Source organism: Aricia agestis, chromosome 4 (assembly GCF_905147365.1).
Source record: "Aricia agestis chromosome 4, ilAriAges1.1, whole genome shotgun sequence".
In the NCBI taxonomy this organism is placed as follows: Eukaryota; Metazoa; Arthropoda; class Insecta; order Lepidoptera; family Lycaenidae; genus Aricia; species Aricia agestis.
In genome coordinates, this window is record NC_056409.1 from 20589715 (window position 1) to 20611557 (window position 21843).

At 37.7% G+C, this 21843-nt stretch overlaps 3 protein-coding genes and 1 long non-coding RNA gene across 4 annotated transcripts; 2 read left to right on the forward strand and 2 right to left on the reverse strand.

Moving 5' to 3' along the window:
- Positions 1-638: 638 nt before the first annotated feature.
- Positions 639-13264, reverse strand: LOC121726222 (DDB1- and CUL4-associated factor 5). Its single transcript, XM_042113462.1, has 13 exons — positions 12972-13264; positions 11101-11258; positions 8778-8937; positions 7909-8038; positions 6983-7266; positions 6392-6510; positions 5559-5681; positions 4701-4896; positions 4341-4449; positions 3642-3783; positions 2542-2644; positions 2373-2462; positions 639-2257 (listed from the first exon to the last, which is right to left on the reverse strand). Exons 1-13 carry the CDS (start codon positions 13156-13158, stop codon positions 1770-1772), a joined length of 2289 nt encoding a protein of 762 aa, XP_041969396.1. The 5' UTR covers positions 13159-13264; the 3' UTR covers positions 639-1769.
- Positions 13265-13558: 294 nt separating this feature from the next.
- On the forward strand, positions 13559-14832 carry LOC121726228 (RRP15-like protein). Its single transcript, XM_042113471.1, has 4 exons — positions 13559-13710; positions 13795-14150; positions 14233-14546; positions 14704-14832. The coding sequence occupies exons 1-4, from the start codon at positions 13665-13667 to the stop codon at positions 14762-14764; spliced, it is 777 nt and encodes a 258-aa protein (XP_041969405.1). The 5' UTR covers positions 13559-13664; the 3' UTR covers positions 14765-14832.
- Positions 14833-15558: 726 nt separating this feature from the next.
- On the reverse strand, positions 15559-17703 carry LOC121726225 (RAB6A-GEF complex partner protein 2). Its single transcript, XM_042113465.1, has 6 exons — positions 17518-17703; positions 17245-17450; positions 16720-17000; positions 16367-16519; positions 16068-16254; positions 15559-15808 (listed from the first exon to the last, which is right to left on the reverse strand). The coding sequence occupies exons 1-6, from the start codon at positions 17637-17639 to the stop codon at positions 15600-15602; spliced, it is 1158 nt and encodes a 385-aa protein (XP_041969399.1). The 5' UTR covers positions 17640-17703; the 3' UTR covers positions 15559-15599.
- Positions 17704-20490: 2787 nt separating this feature from the next.
- Positions 20491-21644, forward strand: LOC121726229. Its single transcript, XR_006035510.1, has 2 exons — positions 20491-20962; positions 21439-21644. It is a non-coding gene; the product is annotated as an uncharacterized LOC121726229 (long non-coding RNA).
- The last annotated feature ends 199 nt before the right edge of the window (positions 21645-21843 follow it).

Consider the following 21843-nt stretch of genomic DNA (forward strand, 5'->3'; position numbering starts at 1 on the left):
TTTCGCGCCACGAGTGTAGAGCCCGCATTACACATTTAAAAACTGACATGACAAAGGCAGACCTTGAATATTATTATAATATTATAGTAAGAGGCTTATGAGGGATATGACTTATGAGCTATCAGATAATAATTAAGAATAAAACCAAAAGATATTAGTGTCGATTAATTTAATCCAGCGACATCAATACCAACAACCATTTGCAGTAAATACTAGATAATATTATTTATTCGCAATAAATAATATTCGATTTTAATAACAAAATATAAAAATTCAAATTGTTTTGAATCATAAATTAACACTGTATAGTCTGTCAAGAAAGTGAAGAAATTAAAAAGTGGCAACATCGTAGTGTCATCCCTTTCAAATCAATAGCTTTGCCCACACTGTGCCTTTTTCTGTTCGTCAAGCATGCGTTACAGCGCAGTCAACAGCGAACGTGAGGCATGCCCGAAACGCATGCCCTCTGACCGTATCCAAAACTTCAAAAATGACAATATTGGCGTTGCGTTCCTTGGCGCATTCAATTATTGAATGCGCCAATATGAAAGTTGATGACGAAAATTGAAAATGAAAATTTAAGATGAAAGTGCACAGTGTGGACATAGCTAATCTAAAAAAAAGGGATGACACTATGATGTGGCCATTTTTTAATTTCTTCACTTTCTTGACAGACTATACAATGAAATTTTAGAAATATAACTCAGTTCAAAAGGTAGGTAGTGGAAGAATCATAATTGATATTATTTATGAATCACAGCGTATCAATGAAATTGCATAATTAACATACTTAATACAGTTAACATACATCTTACATTAATAAAAAGAGATCATTTTTTTAATAACTTTTAAGGACTTTGTCACTTTTGCTAGTCACTTATAAAATTTTAAAGATAACTGAAATTTTATTCTTATGAAATACAAATACAATTCGTCACGAGACTATTCTAAGAATATAAAGTGCAACTCCCAAATCAGCAGAGTTACTTTCGGTCTTCTTTTTCGACAAGTGCCGATATGTTGATGTTTGCGTATATGCGCATACGTCTTATCGGTTGTGTCCATGAATCATGATAATTGTTTACGAATTACGATTACTAATATATTATATTATTTTACACAGCTACTGTCAGTTGTCACATATTTACAACCATAGTAAAATATGATTACAGCTAACGTAAATTACTCTAGTTGTTACGCAAAAACTAATTCGTTTTAGTTTCGTCTTATTCTTTCCAAAGTAGTCTTTTACATTTAAATTTATAAAATAATATTATACTTAATGAGATGATCTTGTGAGCAAAATGAATACTTGTGTTAATAAAAAGAATATCTTTCTGTTCACTTGATACTTTTCTTACGACTCTGACTTTATTAAAAATCGTCTTGGGAGAGATATAAAAGCTACACTTTAAACTTGTAAGACTGCTCCGTAGAGCTGTTAAATCGAGAACCTCAAAACTAAAAATCTTTATGATATCTTAATGAGATACTTGAGCGAATAAACATAAGCTTACAGATGCGTACGCACAACGTCAAAACGCTTGACCAAACGTCTCTGACAATTTTTACCTGATAATTCTACTATAACCTTCTACTCCAATTTCCGATTCTCTCGCTTGTAGCTAAGCTACATCTCAACCTCTCACCCGAAAGACATCTCGCTGGGAGTGCCGTAATAATTCCTCTCTACAGACTTGCCTTCGCTTCCGAGTGTGTACGCGCTCATACCACATAAAAGGAACACAATACAATCCCAACACATACGTTCAGTTGGAGTCCGATTCTACGTGCGTCCTATACCGGCGAGCCTTCTTCACTCTCTGACGGAACTTGTGGGCGTGTTCGTCGGGCGTAACGTCATCCGTCGTGATGTCATCGTGGGCAGGGCGGGGCGGGGCCGTCCACGGGCTGTCAGTACTGCAGCTGCTCTCTAGTTCACTCTCATTCGTCTCGTTCATGAGTCTCGCGACTGTCCTGTTGTAGCCAACCTTGGGGGTTAGCCGCTCTATCGCGGCGGATATCCGGTCCGACACGTCCTTAGGTGGGGGCGATTCGCTCGAGTCGGAACGATGGAGCGTCCGGCCGTTTCGTCGTATTCGTCGTATGTTCCTGAGCCGGTGGTCGTGGGGCGGGGAGCGGGAGGGGATGGTGTGCGCGGGGCGGGGCGAGATCGGCCGACTGCCGCCGGACTGGTCGTCGTCGGAGTCCACCTCGGCTATCCGGAACAGCGCCGAGTTGTTCTGACCGCGGTAACCTGGACGAAACAAGATCATTACTTCCCATCCTAAAACTGGACTGTATTGATTTCGAAAGCATTTTTAATTTTTTTATTTTATTTTTTGCTTTATATTTAAAATTTTGCCACTTACCAGTGCTAGTACTGGGCTGCGCTAGATTCTCTTCAAATTGATTAAAATGTGAAAAACCACTGTTGTCACTACTGTCGTGCGTTGTGCTTCCTATAAAAGAAATGAAAACTTGTACATCTCTATTTGCTTTAATCTAATTACACGTCTGCATAGACCATTTTACACTGACCATTACTTCTCAAGTTCATGATGACTTTTCTGTAGCTGGTGAGTTTGTTTTTCCTCTTGGCCGCTCTTGTCACGTTTATTCGTCTACGAAGAGGTCGCGCCATCTGAAATATGAACACAGAATATTTATAAAACTAATTAAACGGAACAAAACATATTTGTATAGTCTGTCAAGAAAGTGAAGAAATTAAAAAGTGGCAACATCGTAGTGTCATCGCTTTCAAATCAATCTAAGAAAAAATACGCGGGAGAGCCATGCTCCGGCACGAATGGGCATCGACCGAAGAAATACCACGTTCTCACAGAAAACCGGCGTGAAACAGCGCTTGCGCTGTATTTCGCCGAGTGAGTGAGTTTACCGGAGGCCCAATCCCATTCCCTTCCCTCCCCTATTAAGAGGGAATAGCCCTCTTAAAAGGCCGGCAGCTCTTCTGATGCTGCGGCCTGCGAGTGTCCATGGGCGACGGAAGTTGCTTTCCATCAGGTGACCCGTTTGCTCGTTTGCCCCCTTACTTCATAAAAAAAAAAGACACTAAATTATATACACTGTGTAAAAAACTAAGTGATAATACTTTAGGGTGTATAATATGTATGGCTCCCCTGTATAGAGTTTACTGTGAAAGTAGCAGCGGTGAAAGAGCAATTTTATTATAACAGGCAAGCGCTGCTATGTCATGAATTTTCCATACAAATGTTTAAAAAATTACTCTTTCAGCGCTGCCACTTTCACAATGAACTCTATACATGGCACTTATCCCTAAACTCATCACTTTGTTTTGTTTTGTTACACCTTGTATACAAGAATATTTTATATGCCACTCCCTTAACAGCAATCGTCAACTTTCATACATAATATTATCGTTACAATAGTAAACCTAAGATTTAGTAGCTCTACCATGAGTTTAAAGTTTATTAAGTTAAGTTTATTTTTCGATACTCGATACCGACTAACGGAAAATTTTTAGTATGGCAATTTTACAGCGCCTCTAGTGGTTACTTGCGGAACTAAAATCGCCGTACTAAATATTTACGTAGTCGGTATCGAGTATCGATAAATACTATAGCTTTAAACTCATGGTAGAGCTACAGCTGGAGACATACCCTGGGCGGACGGAAGAGCGCGGTGGGCTCGTCGGAGTCTGTCCGCTCGGAGGAGGGCGCGGAGGGGCGGGCGCGCGGCGTGGGGGGCGGGGCGCGACGGCCGCACGCCTTCGCCACGCACGTACGGGACTGCTTGTTGCGTCTGCGTCACGGTAATGATAATAATACACGACGACACCAGGTGCTTCACACTCAGTGACCAGTGTATACATGGAATCTATGTGTGTGTACACTTCCGCGACAGTTACTTGCAAACTAGATGACCGCGAAACTTCGCCGCAAAATCGCGTGGGAACCGTACATTTTTCCTGGATAAAAACTATCCTATGTCCTTTCCCGGGACTCAAAGTAAATTTATGCCAAATTTCAGCAAAATTGGTTCAGCGGTTTGAGCGTGAAGAGGTAAAAGACAGACAGACACACTTTCGCGTTTATAATATTAGTGTGAATGTAGTTTGGCCGCAATCGACACTCGTGTCGATTTTCCTGTCGAGTATCAGTGTCTTCGTAGTTCGTGTATATCTTAGCAAAAGAATATGTCACATCATAACTCTGTATTTTAACCTAACCCACAATTCATAGTCCATTTGTTTGTAAATATAAGATGTTGCCCGCAATTAATTGCGGGAGACATATGCGTGAACAGATAGACAACATATTAATTAAACCCTAAGTATGTATGATTTTTTTTATGGTCACCTCAAGGAACTTCCTCGTTTCTGCGCCCGCACATGTTTGGGGTACCGCGACGCCACGAGCCGCGCTAGGCGGTTGGGGCAGCGCTGACTGCGGTTCACGTTTTGAGATACTGCATAAAGAAAAATAAAGTTGTTTTACGTTAACGTGACAACTCTACAAAAACTTAAATTTGAGTGTAATAGAAAGAAATAGTTTCACAATCATGTGCCACGCTCATACGTCCGCAGCTGAGGGAGTAAACTTCGTGTGTGTCTTAATCATCCCTTCATCGGTAGGATATCTCCGTCTCGCACCACGCCCGGGCTAGATAACTCCCTCTCTTTCGCACTCCCGAGCGAGCTTTATATCTGTTTCACTCACCTCGTTTGTGCGTGAGCGAGAGGTAGTCGGGGGGCCGGCGGTCGGAGTCGGAGTCGGAGCGGGGCTCGGACGCGAGCGTGTCGGAGTCGCTCTCGCCGGCCAGGCACTCGAGCTCGCGCTGCACGAGCGAGTCAAAGAATGCCATCATGCGCGGGTCTTCACGCGTTGATTGCTCCAGGTAGTTGTGTGATAGGCTCTGAGGATGAACATTGAACAATGTACTATCAGAGAAGTTGATTCCTAGACAGATGGGAGACCTAAGTAATTTGGTCGCGTTATGTCAAAATCATCCGACCGATCACAGCTAACATAGAATTTACATAGGCTGACCAAACGACGTAGGTCTGTCAACTGCGTAGGAATCTATTTCCTCGGGTATACTGTATACATGGTGTTTCACACAAATAGGATAACCTATTTATCGACATAAAGATATAGACATAATGAAGCTTGTTTTATTCCACCTATACGTTTGCCATAATATTATTTAAGTAATATTGGTGTGAGAGTGCAGCCTTGATGTACTCCCTTACTAAATTCAAATTGCTTCGACAAAACTTGTCTATTTCTGTCAATGCCTTGGCATACACAGTAAGAGAGTTTAAATTAAAGCGATATTAGGTGATCTAGTTCATTAAGCTTTCTGAGAACTCTCCACAATGACTCCTAGCTAACGCAGTTGAAGGCCTTACTTTGATCAATAAAGCATATAAGTTAGGCGTATTGATACATTTTATGCAAAAACGTATCAATAATATTTATCAAAAATATTTTTCGAACGTTGTCTACTGGTGCCTACCGCCGGATTTTTTATGAAGTACTGACTGACATTGCTGGTGTGACGGTGACGGTACTCACATGGTTGCCATGGTGTACGAACTCGACGTAGTCCTCGTGCGTGTACATGCCCCGCGGGTGGTCGGCCGCCGCGCCGTCCAGCAGCGCGCCCCGCATGCCGGGGTACTCAAGTGCTGACCAGATCTGGCAGAAAGAAGCGAGTACTCATATCTAAAATCTAAATGATATTAGATATAATATGTTTTGGCGCGGTCGCGCCCCTTTTTACACACAATTTCTTGTCTCGTAGTGTAGCGACCAAACTGCTTGTTTTCGCAAACGTATATAAGTTAAGTCTAATCAGTTGTTTCAATATTTAATTACTTGTTACGCGAGTTGCGTAACGTAGAAATAATAAATTCAGCGTTATTTATTTATTATAGGTTTATTTCCACTAAGGCGTCTTTCAGACGAACGGCACCTGCCGTTGTATGTAAGAAGCCTAAGCAGTTATACAGGGTGTAACAAAACTAAGTGATAATACTTTAGGGTGTGTATGTGTTCCTTGTAGAGAGTTCACTGTGAAAGTAACAGCGCTGCAAGACCAAAATTTCTTTTCACTCTTGTATGGGCAAGCGCCCTAGAGTCACGAGTTTCCCCATAAAAAAGTGAAAAAAAAATTTGGTCTTTTGGCGCTACTACTTTCACAGTGAACTCTCTACAAGGAACACGTAGTACACCCTAAAGTATTATCGCTTAGTTTTGTTACACCTTTTATACAATTAATGATTTTTAAAGCTTTAAAAGTGCATTGCCCAACGTGGACTCATTATGGATAGAAGCTGCCTTTTCCATTCATCTCTTTTTTCTTTGGTTATTTGCAGTTAACTTAGTAAAGAGTGTATAACACGTACCTTGACAATCTTCTCTACACCGGAGGAGGCGATGACGCAGTACTTGTGGTTGTACCGCACCTGGTTGACGATGGACCTGTGACCGTACAGCACTACGTGCGGCGACTTCACTGCCGGTTCTGAAAAGATATCAGTATCAATATATCCAGCCCTAAATTTATGTATAGGCAGTATAGGCCATGGCCTATGGGCGGGAGCGTCCTGTGACGTCCTAGCGAGTGGGCGGCTAAGGATGGCGGCAAAGTTCGTACATAGGGGCGGCGAAATCTAAATGGCCTACTCATAATATTTTAGGGGGCCTCGAAAGATATATCTTGCCCACATCAAATTTAGGTCTTGCCCCGCAACTGACCTGTTCACGCCCAAACCGGTGAAAAGATTTTGCTGAAATTTGGTATGGAGATACTTTGGAGTCCCGGGAAAAGACATAAGATACTTTTTATCCTGGAAAAATGCACGGTTCCCGCGCGATAAATGAATTATGGCGCAACCAAATTGCGGGCGCCATCTAGTGATCTATAAAATGACGACACCATCCCTCTACTGCCACCTTAAAGTCCTTGTCTAGTGTAACAAACACTGAAGACTCACCATCGCTATCCTCGTCCAGCACCTTCCACATATACAGGTTAAAGTCATCGGAGCCCGACAGCACAAACTGGTCGCTTCCCCCGGCGAAGCTGCAGCTCTTCATGGTACAGGAGTTATAGTAGTCAGGGTGGTGGAACTCCGCCACTGGCTCCGGGCCATGGGTCCGGTACAATACCGGCGCCTGACGCCGTCGCAGCGCCAGGATGTGCGAACCGGCAGCGTTGAAACGCACCGACATGCTGTTCTGTGTTAGCCCGTTGCTGCTCATGTATTGTTGTACCGCACTGTGAAAAAATGTTGGTTGGAATAGAATAACAAGACAAGTTTGTTTTCATTGAAGATACTGCGAAGTCCAAGTGCGAAGCGTCTAGACCGAACTTACAGCGGTTGTTAGCAGTGGCAGCCCTAGGGGGTGGCGAACAGGGCAATTGTGCGGGGCCTCGCTCTTGCAGGGGCCTCGCAAGGTATTTTTTCGTAAGACATAGGGCCTCGCAGTGACCTACCGCCCAGGGCCTCGCAAAGACCCGCCACCCAGGGCCACGCAAAAACCTTCTGCCCGGGGCATCTCAATGGGTAACGCCGCCACTGTTTGTTGGTCAATGTTTACTCGAATCAACGTTAACCAATAACCACGCGGTATGTTTTCTAATCAGAGTCAAACTAGAACTGTCAACCCCGGAGCCGCAGGTACCCAAATCATTGTAGCACGCTTAGCATAGCCACCATATAGCGTGTTTCTACAGAAGAATAGACAAAGTGACAGATCGACAAAGCAAGGACCGAAGCAACATGTACCTAGTATCTGTCCGTATTTTTTATTCTTTTCAAGTTCTAGCGTGCTTTGCTGAGTATATTATGACAATCGTATCAGCTTTCGTGATACGATATGTTGTAACTTGTAACGTAAGGGCATTTAAACTACTTACTGTTTAGGGGCACGTAGATCCCAGAGTGCGACCCCATCCCGAGCATTGGCTGACACAAGTAACCCCACTTGCTGTGGGTGAAACATCACCCCATGGAAAGCCTTGCGACTTCGAGCAATAACCATTGACTCTAGAAATTGAAGGCACATTAGTTTCTTCTAAGACAAAATAAATTATGTAATGTAGTTTATCTAATGAAAGGCCTGATTTGAAATTATGTAATTAACATACTTTAAAAGAATGTTGACAATGCATTCTGGTCTAGTATATATAATATAGCTCCCACACCGGTTTCGGTGACGGTGGCCGGTTTCATTGAAACCAGGCCAGCTACGCAGGAGTAATTTATAGTGTCCAAGTGTGTGCGCAGTACACAAGAGCACTTTCTATTCCTTTACTCTCATAACCCAGTGGGACGGACGACCGACACGACTGGCGAGAGATCAGGCGCAGGACCGACTTTTTACATGCCCATCCGACGCATGGATCATCTTACTTGTCAGACGATCAGGTGATCAGCCTGCATTGTCCTAACCAAACTTGGAAATAACATGTTTCCAACGCGGGAATCGAACCCACGACCTCCGAGTCAAGAGCCGCGCTCTATACCACTAGACCACGGAGGTCTAGTATAGTTTTATAATAACAAAATAATAAAAAAAGTCTACAGCCTTAAGGGCCTTCTCAGGCTGCGATCACCTCGTCTAATTTATGATTCACACTGACAGAAGTAATCCCATATTTTTTCAGGGTGAGGAACATTGCTAATATTGCCAGGCACTTTTCGCGCAATTGATACACAAAATCGCCAGCAAATCGTCAGTATGAAAAAACTTAAAAGCAAGTATTTTTAAAATATTGTAACAAACCATGAACAGATTGCCGGGTGTCAAAAAGGAGGAGCCTTCCATCGTTGCCAGCGGTGGAGACAACTTGCTCATTGAAAGGGTCTATGGCTAGACTGCATACTGCTTTCTGATGTTCCAGAACTTCCACTGGACTTTTAGTCTCTAGATCATGAACTATTACCTAAACAACAAATAACATGAGTAGACTCTTCATTTTTAAACGACTTCCAATAAAGAGGAGGTTACAATATGTTTGTGTGTATTTTTTTAATGCCTCACAATGGGAATATTAACATATCCTATTTCAAGCAGTTTTGCTTCCTACTTTTAAAAGTATGGTGTAAATATATGGGGAAATAATAAAACGAGCGAATAAAAAATTACTTTGCGAGTGATGATGAACATACTGTTTTAATAACATGAGCGGTATTCATTTGACTAAGCGAAAAATAAACTAAACTAACGACTAATATTGATTTATAATAAAATCCAGAACGAGCTTATAAAACGTGGATTGCGATTACTCTATTTCAGATATTCAAATTCTATCCGAGTGACTGTATTACTAAGTGAGCGACTGGAAATACATAGCGGGCAACTTCAATATTAATTAGAGATTCAATTTTTCTAAGTGAGGTTATTTATTACGAGCTACTAAAAAGTTCATTTTGAGCAAACTTTTGTGAACTGCTTTATTAATGATAATTGGTTACTGATATTCTATTTGAGGCTTTATATTTTATATTTGATACGTGTTTTAATGAAAACCACATATTGTTAAATGCGTGCGAATTCGATTGGGGGCGGGGCGACCAATCGTTGCAGTTGGGTGAGTTGGGCTGCGGACCAATACGACTTTTTTGGGTTAGGTTAGATGGCCTTAGCCATCGTGGTTATTTTTTTGTAAACCACCCAGATGTTGGTGCCCCGCGTTGCGGGGTTCCGTCGAATCATAATTGAAGCCAGTTGTTTTTTTTTTTTGGTATAGGTCGCCATTAAAATTTTACCCATTTCTTTGACGTTCCGTTAAGGATTATAATTTGTGTAATTTATTAACGATTTTTATATATAAACGGGGTTTACCCTTCCTTCCCTGCCCCCCTAAATCGTTCGGTGTGATTCTAAACTTTTACCGTTATATAATTTAAGTTCCTACAATTAGAACAATATATTGTGGCGGTACCCACAATTCGCCTAACATTCCTGCATCGCGCTATCGAAGTTTTCTGAGCGCGTCGGTATATATACGACAGCTGAAATGTATCACATGGGCTTCGAAGATCTTCCTTTGACCACCACACTCATATTCCCACAACATATTTTGAGATCATCAAATCAAAGTGTGAAATCCTTTTTATCTCTGTTAGCTACCACTTTTTTTTTCACATAATATAAAATTTTTGTTCCTCTTATCCAAATGAAGCTACTCACAAAAAATTTGCTTGATAGTAATAAAAAAAATTGTTCTATCCCTGTTTTATTGAGCACACATTAAAACAAAAAAATATTCATTTTTTTGTTTTAATGTGTGCTCATTATACTCTGCTCATTAGTGTATTTTTCAAAGTCGTTTTTGGTATTAGAAACACTTTATTTAAGATAAAATGCCGCTCAGTATAAAAATTACATTTGCCAAATTTTGAAAAAAAATGCAGGACATAACGTTGACACTCAAACAGATATTATATCGCTAAAAAATTATAAAGCTGCTCATTTTGTATTTTAAGTAACTCAAATAAATAAAATCTATATTGCTGTTCTGTTAATTTCACGTCACTCACTCTCAGTCGCTCAAATAGTAATTCTATAACCCAAATTTAGTAATATTGACACTTATAACTGTAATTTACAGTCACTCGATTAAATACTACGCAAATATATCTGTTGCATAGTTATATAGTGCTGCACTTCCATGCTTGCCAAGGCTTGTCAAGCATCCATAAGGCACAAGCGTCCACAACTCTCGATTGGCATTTGGAAGTCGTTTACACGCTTGTGAATGTGTCAGTGTATTACGTTCATCCAAGCAAGCGCCCTTTGAACTGTGTCCAAAAACCGACACTACACCGGATCAGATACAAGCGTCCACAAGTTCACGCAATCCAAGCCAGATACTATCTTTACACGCTTGTGCTTGTGGACGCTAGTCAAGCCTTGGCAAGCATGGAAACACAGCATAGATTTATCCTTGTCTGTTAGGTCACTTTTTAACCGACTTCACAAAAAGGAGGTTATTTAGCACATAGGACAAGGACAAAACACAGATAAATGTAATATACACAGTGTGAATTATCTTAATAGTCACAAGTTTAAACAGTAATAAAAAACCACAAAAAAGACTCACCATGTCATCATTGCCACCAGAATATATTTTTTTATTGTCAGAAGTTATACCAAGACAAAAGATGTTGGAATGATGCCCAGTTTTCATAGCTTCAGGCTTCCCATAATCAAATATGGCTTGGCCAAACTGCCATACCATAACTCTTTTATCATCACCACCTATAAGAATATTATCTTACATTATATTTAGTATAACATGCCTTGATAAATTATAATTTAAATTGATGGGCCATATATAAATTATCAATTAAGAACTGACAACCAAATCGGTCATGTAGCTTCAGCTGCATTAAAACTCTGTTAGCTACTTCCCTGAACAACCCTTTCTGATAATCTGCGTGCTGACACGCCGTGGCCGGTGGGTGTGGGAGTAGTCGGGTAGGGAAAAAAAGAAAAAAAAAATGGAGGTTGAGCTGTATTAAAACAGCATTACCTACTTAGGGAACATACCCATACTATGTGTAACGTGACCGTGACAATAGTAATTTTTAATCAAACCAGCTCTCCATCAAATAATATGGGTGGAACTTAAGATCACAGAATTAAAAGAGAAGCTATAAAGTTTGAAGTTGCAAAATTTACATAATAATATTACGATTGATTATATGTATCTATATCTTATATATAAAAATAAATTTTCAAATGTGTTAGTCGCGCTTAAACTCGAAAACGGCTGAACAGATTGGACTGATTTTAGTCTTAAAATATTCGTAGAAGTCCAGGGAAGGTTTTAAAGTGACACAAAGATCACCGGGACAGCAAGTAATTTATAAAAAAGGATTTTGAAATGTGTTAGTTGCGCTAAAACTCAAAAAACTGCATTACCTACTTAGGGAACATACCCATACTATGTGTAACGTGACCATGACAATAGTGATTTTTAATCAATGGCCAGCTCTCCATCAAATAATATGGGTGGAACTTAAGATCACAGAATTAAAAGAGAAGCTATAAAGTTTGAAGTTGCAAAATTTACATAATAATATTATGATTTATGATTGATTATATGTATCTATATCTTATATATGTCGTAGGATGATTTGATAAATCCGTGTTTTCGCGAAACCCCTAGAATTTTCGCGAAAATTCGATTTATCAAATCATCCTACGACATCGTAGGATGATTTGATAAATCGAATTTTCGCGAAAATTCTAGGGATTTCGCGAAAACACGGATTTATCAAATCATCCTACGACATATATAAAAATAAATTTTCAAATGTGTTAGTCGCGCTTAAACTCGAAAACGGCTGAACAGATTGGGCTGATTTTAGTCTTAAAATATTCATAGAAGTCCAGGGAAGGTTTTAAAGTGACACAAAGTTCACTGGGACAGCTAGTAGATTAATATGTATGGTAAGGCCTATGTTACATGGATTTAATTATAAGATACAACATAGGTACACTACAAGCTAAACTAACAAACAGCCTAAAAAAAATTTTATTGAGAAGGTCAATAAGGTAGGTAATATTTTTTAGGAATTACATAACAAAATATGAGGATTATACTATCCGGTCAGTCTGATTTTTTCAGAACACTACTGTTATTATTAGTTACAAATTACAATAAACTATAATAAAATAAAAGTACTACTAATATGCCTAAAATAATAAGTCAATAAGTTTAACACACAAAACTGATTAAGCCTATGTCGTACCGATGTAATTTACAAAAATAAACCATATTTCTATAGTAATAGAATTTGTTAAGTAGCCTCTTTGTAATATCTTTTCTACACCTATTTTATGTTTTTTATTAGCTATGTTAACGACGAATACGTACACTGAAATAAATATTAGTAAATGACTCGAATGGAGCACCTTCATAATACGAATATGGATTGATTAGTAAGGTAAAAGAAAGTTACTTACCTGAAATAAGTAGTTCGCCATCGTTGGAAAATTCAATCGCGTTTACACATCCAAAATGGCAAATCAAGTCACGACGATATAAGTTCTTGGCTGCGTCGAGACGTTTATCGAACAACTCAGATTTAGGATCTTTTAAACCGTATTCTCTATAAGTTACAAATGGTAAGGGGCTAACTGTATTCGCCATGTTTAGAAGACAATCACCATTTTTTCCCCAATAAATTGAAAAACATCACCTCACTTGACGATCAGCTGTATTCGTATTTTATTTTTAAAAATAATTTGCGTTCCATTTTGCACACTTGAGAAAGTGGAACTCACTTGGGGAAGAATTAAATTTAAAATTTGTTTAACAGTAAATCCAACTCCTTTTCAATTTCTACGTATTTTTTACACATTATCATATTCTGGTTTATAAATCCGTATCAAAATACTATGTGATCGGGCCACACGGCCCTACAATCATTCAAAATCGATTTAAATATAAAACAAAAATTACGTGTAATGAAAATGCAAACCGCCATATTCAAAATATGTCAATGTCATAAAATGGCAACCTTTCGCTTGTCAAAACAATTGTCAGAAACACGTGTGATTACAATTTATAAACAATTTTAGAATTTAAAGTATTTATTATAACTAATAAAGAGCTGGAAATATATTCAAAATTTTAATAATATATTAATTCTAAAAATGGCTATATCCCAAAACACTAGCAAAGTATCTGTTAAAGTGTCAGGTATGTAAAAATGTGTGCTACACTAAGTACCGATACTATTCTTTTCAGTTTATTGAAAAAGTAATTTTACGCTATTTATTACAGTGTCAGATACAGAGTCTTCTGAGGATGCTGGTGATTCAGAATACGAATCAGAAAATTCGGGTGAAGATGAAAACTCTGACGTAGAGGGTACAGCAGGGTCATCTTCTGATGGAGATGAAGATGTTCTTATGAAGAATGAAGGTTGGGCGGACTCTATTACTAAGATTTTAGGTTCCTCAAAGCCCAAAAATAAGAAAACTCTAGTATTATCCCGAGCAAAGAAGTATGCTGATACTATAAAGAAGGAAAAAGTTGAAACACCCACATTTGAAGTTATCGGAGAGGATGCTGTTAAAGAGGAAGTAAAAGAAACGAAAACAGAAGCTACAAAAGAAGAACCACCAGCTAAGAAAAAGGTAATATTAGATAAAATTAAATAGAAATCCATAGATTTTTGTTCATCAATTTTTGTAACTTACTGTTAACATTGTTTCACAGAAAAAGGAGAGATCTGCAATTAGAATAAAACCAAACATACTCGAAAAGGACAGAGAAAGGTTGTTATCTAAAATAGCAACAAAAGGTGTTGTACAACTATTTAACGCAGTAAGGAATCAACAAAAAACATTTGAAAAAGAATTAAGTAAAGATATACCTGAAGCCAAGAAAGAAAAGGTATTGAAAACATTTGACAAAAGAGCTTTCTTAGACACACTCATGGGACAAACTAAATCTGTTCTTGTTGATGAAGCAACAAAATCACTAAAAGATGAAGTCAAGGCAGAGGACAAACCTAGATGGAGTGCATTAAGGTACCTAATCATTTCTGCATTTTAATTCTTTTTTTTTTTAATACAACAGGTTTTGCTTCAGCAAGTAAGAGATAAAAAGAGACAAGCCCGAAAAAAATCCTAATATACATATTTTCATGTCCACACTTTATTTTTATCTTATTACATTTTTTTACAGGGATGACTTCATGATGGGTGCCAAAATGAAGGATTGGGACAAAGAATCGGTAGATGAATAAAACAGATTTAGTATGTAAAATTTTATAGTTAAAATTAAATAACAATAAATATACATATATAAATTTTACTTATACTTTATTCAAGGATGAATGATAAATGATAATAGTTTAGATGTATCAATTTGATTTCAACTAATACTTCTCAACTTTCACAACTCACCATTAGAAACAATAAAACATTTTAAATGTACCATTGAGGAAATTGATTCCTAGGCAGTTGACAGACTTACGTCATGTGGTCGGCTTATGTTGATTCAATGTTAGCTGTGATCGGTCGAAGGGGCTTGACTTAAAGCGACCAAATTACTTTATTTAGGTCTGCCATCTGCCTAAGTATTAACTTTTCTGATAGTCCAAACTATCATCTCATCCATATACAGGGTGTAATAAAAATGAGTGATAATACTTTAGGGTGTGTACATGTTCCTTGTAGAGAGTTCACTATGAAAGTAGCAGCTCTGAAAGACGAAATTTTTTTTCACTCTTGTATGGGCAAGCGCCCTAGAGTCACGAGTTTCCCCATAAAAATTGAAAAAAAAATTTGGTCTTTTGGCGCTACTACTTTCACAGTGAACTCTCTACAAGGAACACATAGTACACCCTAAAGTATTATCACTTATTTTTGTTACACCCTGTATATGGATGAGATGATAGTTTGGACTATCAGAAAAGTTAATACTTAGGCAGATGGCAGACCTAAATAAAGTTTTCCCATACAAAAGTGAAAAAAAAAATTGGTCTTTCAGCGCTGCTACTTACACACCCTAAAGTATTATCACTTATTTTTGTTACACCTTGTATATTATACTGTACAGTTGCAGTAGTACAAATAATATTATTTGATTAGCATAGTGTAAGTGTCATTTCCCACTGGATGTTGTGTTATTTGTTTGGGTAAAGTGGAGTATATCTTCACGGGCAGGTTCCAAACCATTGTCTCTATGGGCACATTGAGCGGTGCATTCCAGTTTTTGTCCTCAGGTTGAGGAAATAGTTTCTCGTTGGTGGTAACAAACTCAAAATGTAATCTCCAACTGAGTGACACTGTAATAAAAAAAATAGTCAAAACTCAATGCAATGAGCATTAAAAGAAAAATCAAGTGTTTCTTGCAAATTAGTTGATGAATGTGTGTGATTTTGCCTTATATTTTCTGTTCTCAGATAATTTGTTCCAATACCAAGAGGGTTTGCTGATTATAATATATAAATGCCAGAGAATTGAAGCAATTGTTACCGACATGTAACCTATTAATTGTTATTTTATGAATAATAAACATTATTATGCAAGAACCTTCAAACTAACCTTCATCTATATCAAAAGCAGGTGTAATTTGCAGTGGTATCGGCAGTATGAGCTGGGAGTGTGTGAGGCCTAATGTGACCTCATGGTATCGCGCCACCGTCATGGATCTACTGCTCAATTCTTTGCTAGCATTCTTTGTCGGTGTCTTATTTTTTATTACCTCTTCTGGCTGGAGTGATACTGAAACCTATTAATAGTCGAGTTTATAAAATGCACAAAAAAATAAGATATCAAAGTATAGTTACTTGTTACTTCCATGTTTAAATGGTTACATTCATAGTTATACAATTATTTATTACCTGCATACAAGTCACTGTTCCGACTGAGAAGTCAAAAGTGCCTACAATATCTTCACCCAATTTGTAAGCTGATTTGAATAGGCAAAACCGACCAACTTTGCCCTTAGCATTTGTTATCATGTATGAATTAGGACTTCTCCTGGCTGTGAGATTCTAAAAAAAAAGACTACAAATGAACATTGTGATTTGTGTATGAAGGACATAAGCTACTAGTCATGACAACAAATTAACATACATTTATTGCAAGAAGGGTCGTTTTGTCACTAAACATGAATAATAAGGATTGACACAAAGTGATATATAGTGAGAAAAACTGATGACATTCTGTTTTTATTACTTAAGCATTTAGTTACCTGCAAGACTTGCAATGCCATTGTCAAAGGTGTTTCAACTTTTTTCTCCTCCGAGAATGGGTTGGTGGGATGTAAGTCTTCTGTAGTTTCATTGCCACACAGGGCTGCTAAGTCCTGTATGTTCATAATTGGACTTATTGGCAAAACTCTGAATGGTATTCTGACCATCTTGATATGGGAGCCGACCTTCTGTGTGGCTATGGTGATCTTGTATGAGTACTTGACCCCAGTTCCTCTGTATGATGGGGGTGCTTCAATAGGCAATGATTCTCTGTACCAAACTGAAAATGTTTAATATTAAAATAATTTATAGCTACAAACATTGTTTCAAAATATGTACATGATTATTGATTGTGTTAGGTACCTAAATTCAAAAAGTATGCAGGAAGTATGAACTAAACTAGATCAACTGCAGTGGCATGTTTGTGTGTATAATTTATTATATCCCAGCTATTACACATATATATTTCTCCCTATATCAGGAAGTTTTAGCTAATAGTTATAACATAATTTAAACAAACTTACAAGTTTTACTTTCACCCAGAGGTATCGTAAGATCACAAAATAGTATCTTTGGCTTCGTGAGAAACTTGACATCGCCAATATCGCAGTTAGTGACTTCTAAAGCTGTAGTTCTTACGAAATTTTGAGGCTTCTCTGTGTTGTTCTTTGATGTGGAATAAAAACAATGTATCTGTGCGGAAGCCCATGCTAGGTTTTCCAAAATGTCACTAAAACGTAAATATAAAATCATAATTTTTACTTTGATAGGCACGAATTATTAGTAAAATTTTGTACCTATGGCTCTGGGAATTTCTGTGCTCAGGTTGCGTTGTGTGACAAAATGTTATACAGCATTCTAAAGCCTCTCCAGCTAAATATACAGTTCCAGTGGTTAACTTAGCCGATAATTCTATCATTGTTATATAAAAGCAGCACGTAAAATGAAAAATTTAATACATTTGTTTAATAAAAATTAAAAATTAAAGACCTTTTATATAAACGAGCAACGAATACTATCCACAGATTACTAATTTACTAGTTTATGATCTCAGACTACTAAGGGGATACTTGTTTATAATACTATCACAGATTACTCGTATATAATATAATGGCGGCTCTCGACATAGGCGAACGCGTTGGCCAACGCGTCTGCAGACGCGTTGGCCCAATGTGTAGAACGGGCGTTCGCGCGTTGGCCGTAGGTATTTAGACGTTGGCCAACGCGCGAACGCCCGTTCTACACATTGGGCCAACGCGTCTGCAGACGCGTTGGCCAACGCGTTCGCCTATGTCGAGAGCCGCCATAATACTATACCACAGATTACTAGTATATGTACTATACTCACAAGGAGTCACAGACTACTTAGGGATACTACACGGTACCTACAAGGAGTATACGAGAGTCGAGACCACAGATTATTAGTATATATTTGTAGAGTCGAGACGTACCTACGAGACCTTTTTTTTTTTTTTTTTTTTTGGGAATTGGCACTGACACTGGGGTGTACTTTGCCATAAACAAAGGTAGGGAATAGGCGGTGGAAAAACAAAGTAAGTACGGAATTTAGGATTTTGGATCTAGTTAGAAAGTTTCATAATAAAATATATTAAATATTTATTAAATTGTGACGTAAATATTGAGATAAAAAAGAATAAACTAATTTATTACATGAATTTAATAATATTGGAACAGAAGTCGGAAAGGGTATAGATATAGAGGAGAGGTTATCATATAGACAGGAGTGATCATACAGAGGACAGGAAAGAATAATATGATTTAAATCACCCACTTCCAAACCGCAATCGCATGCATCATCGTTGCGAATCCGAATTCTTTTTAAGTGCGCCGGTGTGATGACATGTCCCAACCTCATTCTAATTATAGATGAAGTTGTACTTTTTGATAGCTTTATTTTGAAGAACCAAGGCTTAAACTGAATCTCAGGTTGTATATATTTATAATGAACACCTTTTCTTTGACTACTTACTGCGCAGTCCTTACTCCAATCCAGTTGGAGAAAGTTCTTGGCAAGAGACGGCAAGTCGTGACAATAATTCACATACGGAAACACATCTCCACAAGAAACCGCATCTTTGGCCAGTCTATCTGCCTCCTCATTTCCAAGAATGCCGCAATGACTTGGAATCCAAACAAATGTAACAGACAAATTACTGACAATACACCTGTGCAAAAGGTTTCTGATTTGTATGATTATGGGAAAACATTTTGATCTAAACGTAAATCTACTCAATGCTTGCAGGGCACTCAAAGAGTCAGTAAAAATTACAGTGTTTTTAAGCTTTGCTAGTAATATGTAGTCAACTGCTTTAAAAAGACCAAAGCATTCACCAGTAAATACTGAAGTTTGTGGAGGAAATTTAACTTTTTGAACTATATTGTATTGGAGATGGTAAATACCTACTCCAACACAATTATTATTATCTACTGATATTTTAGAGGCATCCGTGTAAATGTGATGCCAACCATGCCAATTATTCGTTGTTAAATAATTAAAAAAAGGCTTTGCATAATATTTATCAGATTTTTTAATTCCTATGTCAAAACGGATATCAGGATTTAAAACAAGGGATTCAAAGGATGAGTTAAAAAGCGGGAAAACAGGTAATCTATGTGTAGGGGCATCAAGCGACAAATAACGAATATAGCTATTAACTAAGCAAGGGCGAGATTTGTGCAACCAAAATTGATTATTATTTACTAAATCTAACAGTTTTTTTAATTTCGGAATAAGGGGATGGTTTGAAAATTGCAAACAACGAATAAAAAACTTGTCAGCCAGATATTGCCGCCTTAGATAGAGCGGTGGTTCACCGCATTCTACCTGCAATGCATTTATTGGCGATGATGCCATGGCTCCACAAATTATCCTCATAGATTTTGCCTGTATCTTATCCAACTGTTTAAAACCAGCTACGTTACAAGGTTCTAAAAGGAATGTACCATAGTCTAAAACACTTCTTATTAAAGCGTTATACAGCAATTTTAGATTAAACGGGTGAGATCCCCACCACACTCCAGATAAACATCTAATTATGTTTAACGTACGTTCACACTTCAACGCAATATACTCATTATGGGCATTACCATTAAGTTTCGAATCTAAAATTACGCCTAAAAATTTGACCTCCTTGTCAACTGGAATTTGTAATCCATTATATTTTACAACCACTGGAGGAGGAAAGCGCATACGGGTAAAAAGTACAGCGGAACTCTTCTTAACTGAAAGATCTAATCCATTCTCATCTAACCATACCTTTAGACGTGCTAGGGCTCGCGACAGTCTAATGGAGGCCCTTTCAATAGATTGATCTATTACATAAATTGTTAAATCATCGGCGTATTGCAGAAGATACAATTCACCATCTATATCTGTTAACATATATGATTCCAAATCTGAAGTCACGCTAGTCACTACATCCTCTATATCTGACGAATAAATATTATACAAAGGAGGACTTATCACTGAGCCTTGGGGCAGCCCTTTATCAACAACCCGCACCTCCGTCGACGTTGTATCTTGTAAAGGCAGAGCAATAAATCTTTCCAATAAAATGTTTATAATAAAATTACTTATAATTTCCGGAACACCTAATAAATCTAACTTTCGTTTGAGAATATCTATCCTTACATTATCATATGCTGCGTTTATGTCCAAAAAAGCTGCTAAAACTGATTTATTTTCTGAAAAAGCAATACGAACGTCAGTGATAAAAAGATCTAAATTATCTATAGTACCTTTTCCTTTACGGAATCCATATTGACTTTTGGCAAGAAGTTTATATTTTTCAATATGCCACTCCAGACGGTTCTTTACGAGATGCTCTGCAATCTTTAATAACACTGATGATAAGACTATGGGGCGATAGGAAGAAGCTGAAGACGGAGGTTTTCCAGGTTTTAAAATGGGAATAACCTTTTGTGTTTTCCATGAATTTGGAATATTACCCGTTATTAACATTAAATTAACCAAATCCAAATAATAATTTAAAATTTCATCTGAAGCGTGTTTAAAAAAAGAGTATGGGATACCATCGATGCCCGGAGCCGAGTCTTTTAAATTTGTCACAACACCTTTTAACTCTTGAAGAGTAAAAAGCGAGTTAAGATCTTTAAGGCTAACTTCACCTAAAGGTGATGGACGGAGAAATGATACAGAAGGAGGTGCTAATCTATTTAAAAAATCGTTGGCTAAAGAGTCTGGCATAGGATGAAAAGGAGGTTTATATGCTGACCTGTACCTTTTAATATTATTCCAAACTATAGAGGCGTGTGTGTCCGGACAGATAGATTCACAAAACTTTTTCCAGCTTGCAGACTTCTTTTTCTTAAATATTTTTTTTGCATCGTTAACAGACTTACAATAAATATCGTAGTTTTCAAAGGTAGAATTATTATTATATTCTCTTTCAGCCTGTTTTCTTTTATGTATAGCGACTGAACAGTCATTATCCCACCAAGGAGGTGATGGAATGTAGCATTTAGGTGTTTTCTTAATAGGAAGAGTTTCATCAGCTGATTCAATCAAAGCAGATGCTAGAGCATCAGCGCAAACAGATTCATTACCTGGTGATATACTAGGAAGATTGGGTAGTTTATTTTTTAGTGTATGATAAAACTTTTCCCATTCTGCATTTTTTAAGTTATATTTTAATGATGATGAATTAGTAGGATGATTTTGCTTTTTATTTTTACAGGGGAGAGACAGAAGAATAGGGAAGTGATCACTACCGTGACTAGATGATAGAACTGACCAGTGTAAAAGAGAAGATAAATTTGAAGTACAAATAGACAAATCAGGGGCACTATAACCCTCATTAGGTGCAGTTTGCCGTGTTGGTAACCCTGTGTTGAGAATACATAACTTATGGAAATCTAATAAATCTAGTACTTCAAAACCCCACTGATTGTTATTAAACTAAAAGAAACTAATAATAAGATAAAAAGAAAACTAACTAACGAAGATATTTACAATAAATAAAACAAAAATTAAAAATTTCCAGAAAACACGACCGCCCTTTTCGAAGATTCCCGCGCTTTTTCCTACGCACAGATTACTAGTATAATATATTTGTTCCTACGAGACCTTCTAAACACTTGTC

Bases quoted from the DNA above. Each gene is read 5' to 3' on its own strand.
- LOC121726222 (XM_042113462.1), bottom strand. From the start codon at position 13,158: ATGGCGAATACAGTTAGCCCCTTACCATTTGTAACTTATAGAGAATAC. The intron at 5,682-6,391 runs GTACGTGTTATA...TCTTTCTGCCAG, and splicing joins GTGTAGAGAAGATTGTCAAG to ATCTGGTCAGCACTTGAGTA. The intron at 3,784-4,340 runs GTGACCATAAAA...ACCGTGACGCAG, and splicing joins AAACGAGGAAGTTCCTTGAG to ACGCAACAAGCAGTCCCGTA.
- LOC121726228 (XM_042113471.1), top strand. From the start codon at position 13,665: ATGGCTATATCCCAAAACACTAGCAAAGTATCTGTTAAAGTGTCAG. The intron at 13,711-13,794 runs GTATGTAAAAAT...TATTTATTACAG, and splicing joins AGTATCTGTTAAAGTGTCAG to TGTCAGATACAGAGTCTTCT. The intron at 14,151-14,232 runs GTAATATTAGAT...ATTGTTTCACAG, and splicing joins AACCACCAGCTAAGAAAAAG to AAAAAGGAGAGATCTGCAAT.
- LOC121726225 (XM_042113465.1), bottom strand. From the start codon at position 17,639: ATGATAGAATTATCGGCTAAGTTAACCACTGGAACTGTATATTTAGCT. The intron at 17,451-17,517 runs GTACAAAATTTT...TTTACGTTTTAG, and splicing joins AGAAATTCCCAGAGCCATAG to TGACATTTTGGAAAACCTAG. The intron at 15,809-16,067 runs GTTAGTTTGAAG...TTTTTATTACAG, and splicing joins TGCTTTTGATATAGATGAAG to TGTCACTCAGTTGGAGATTA.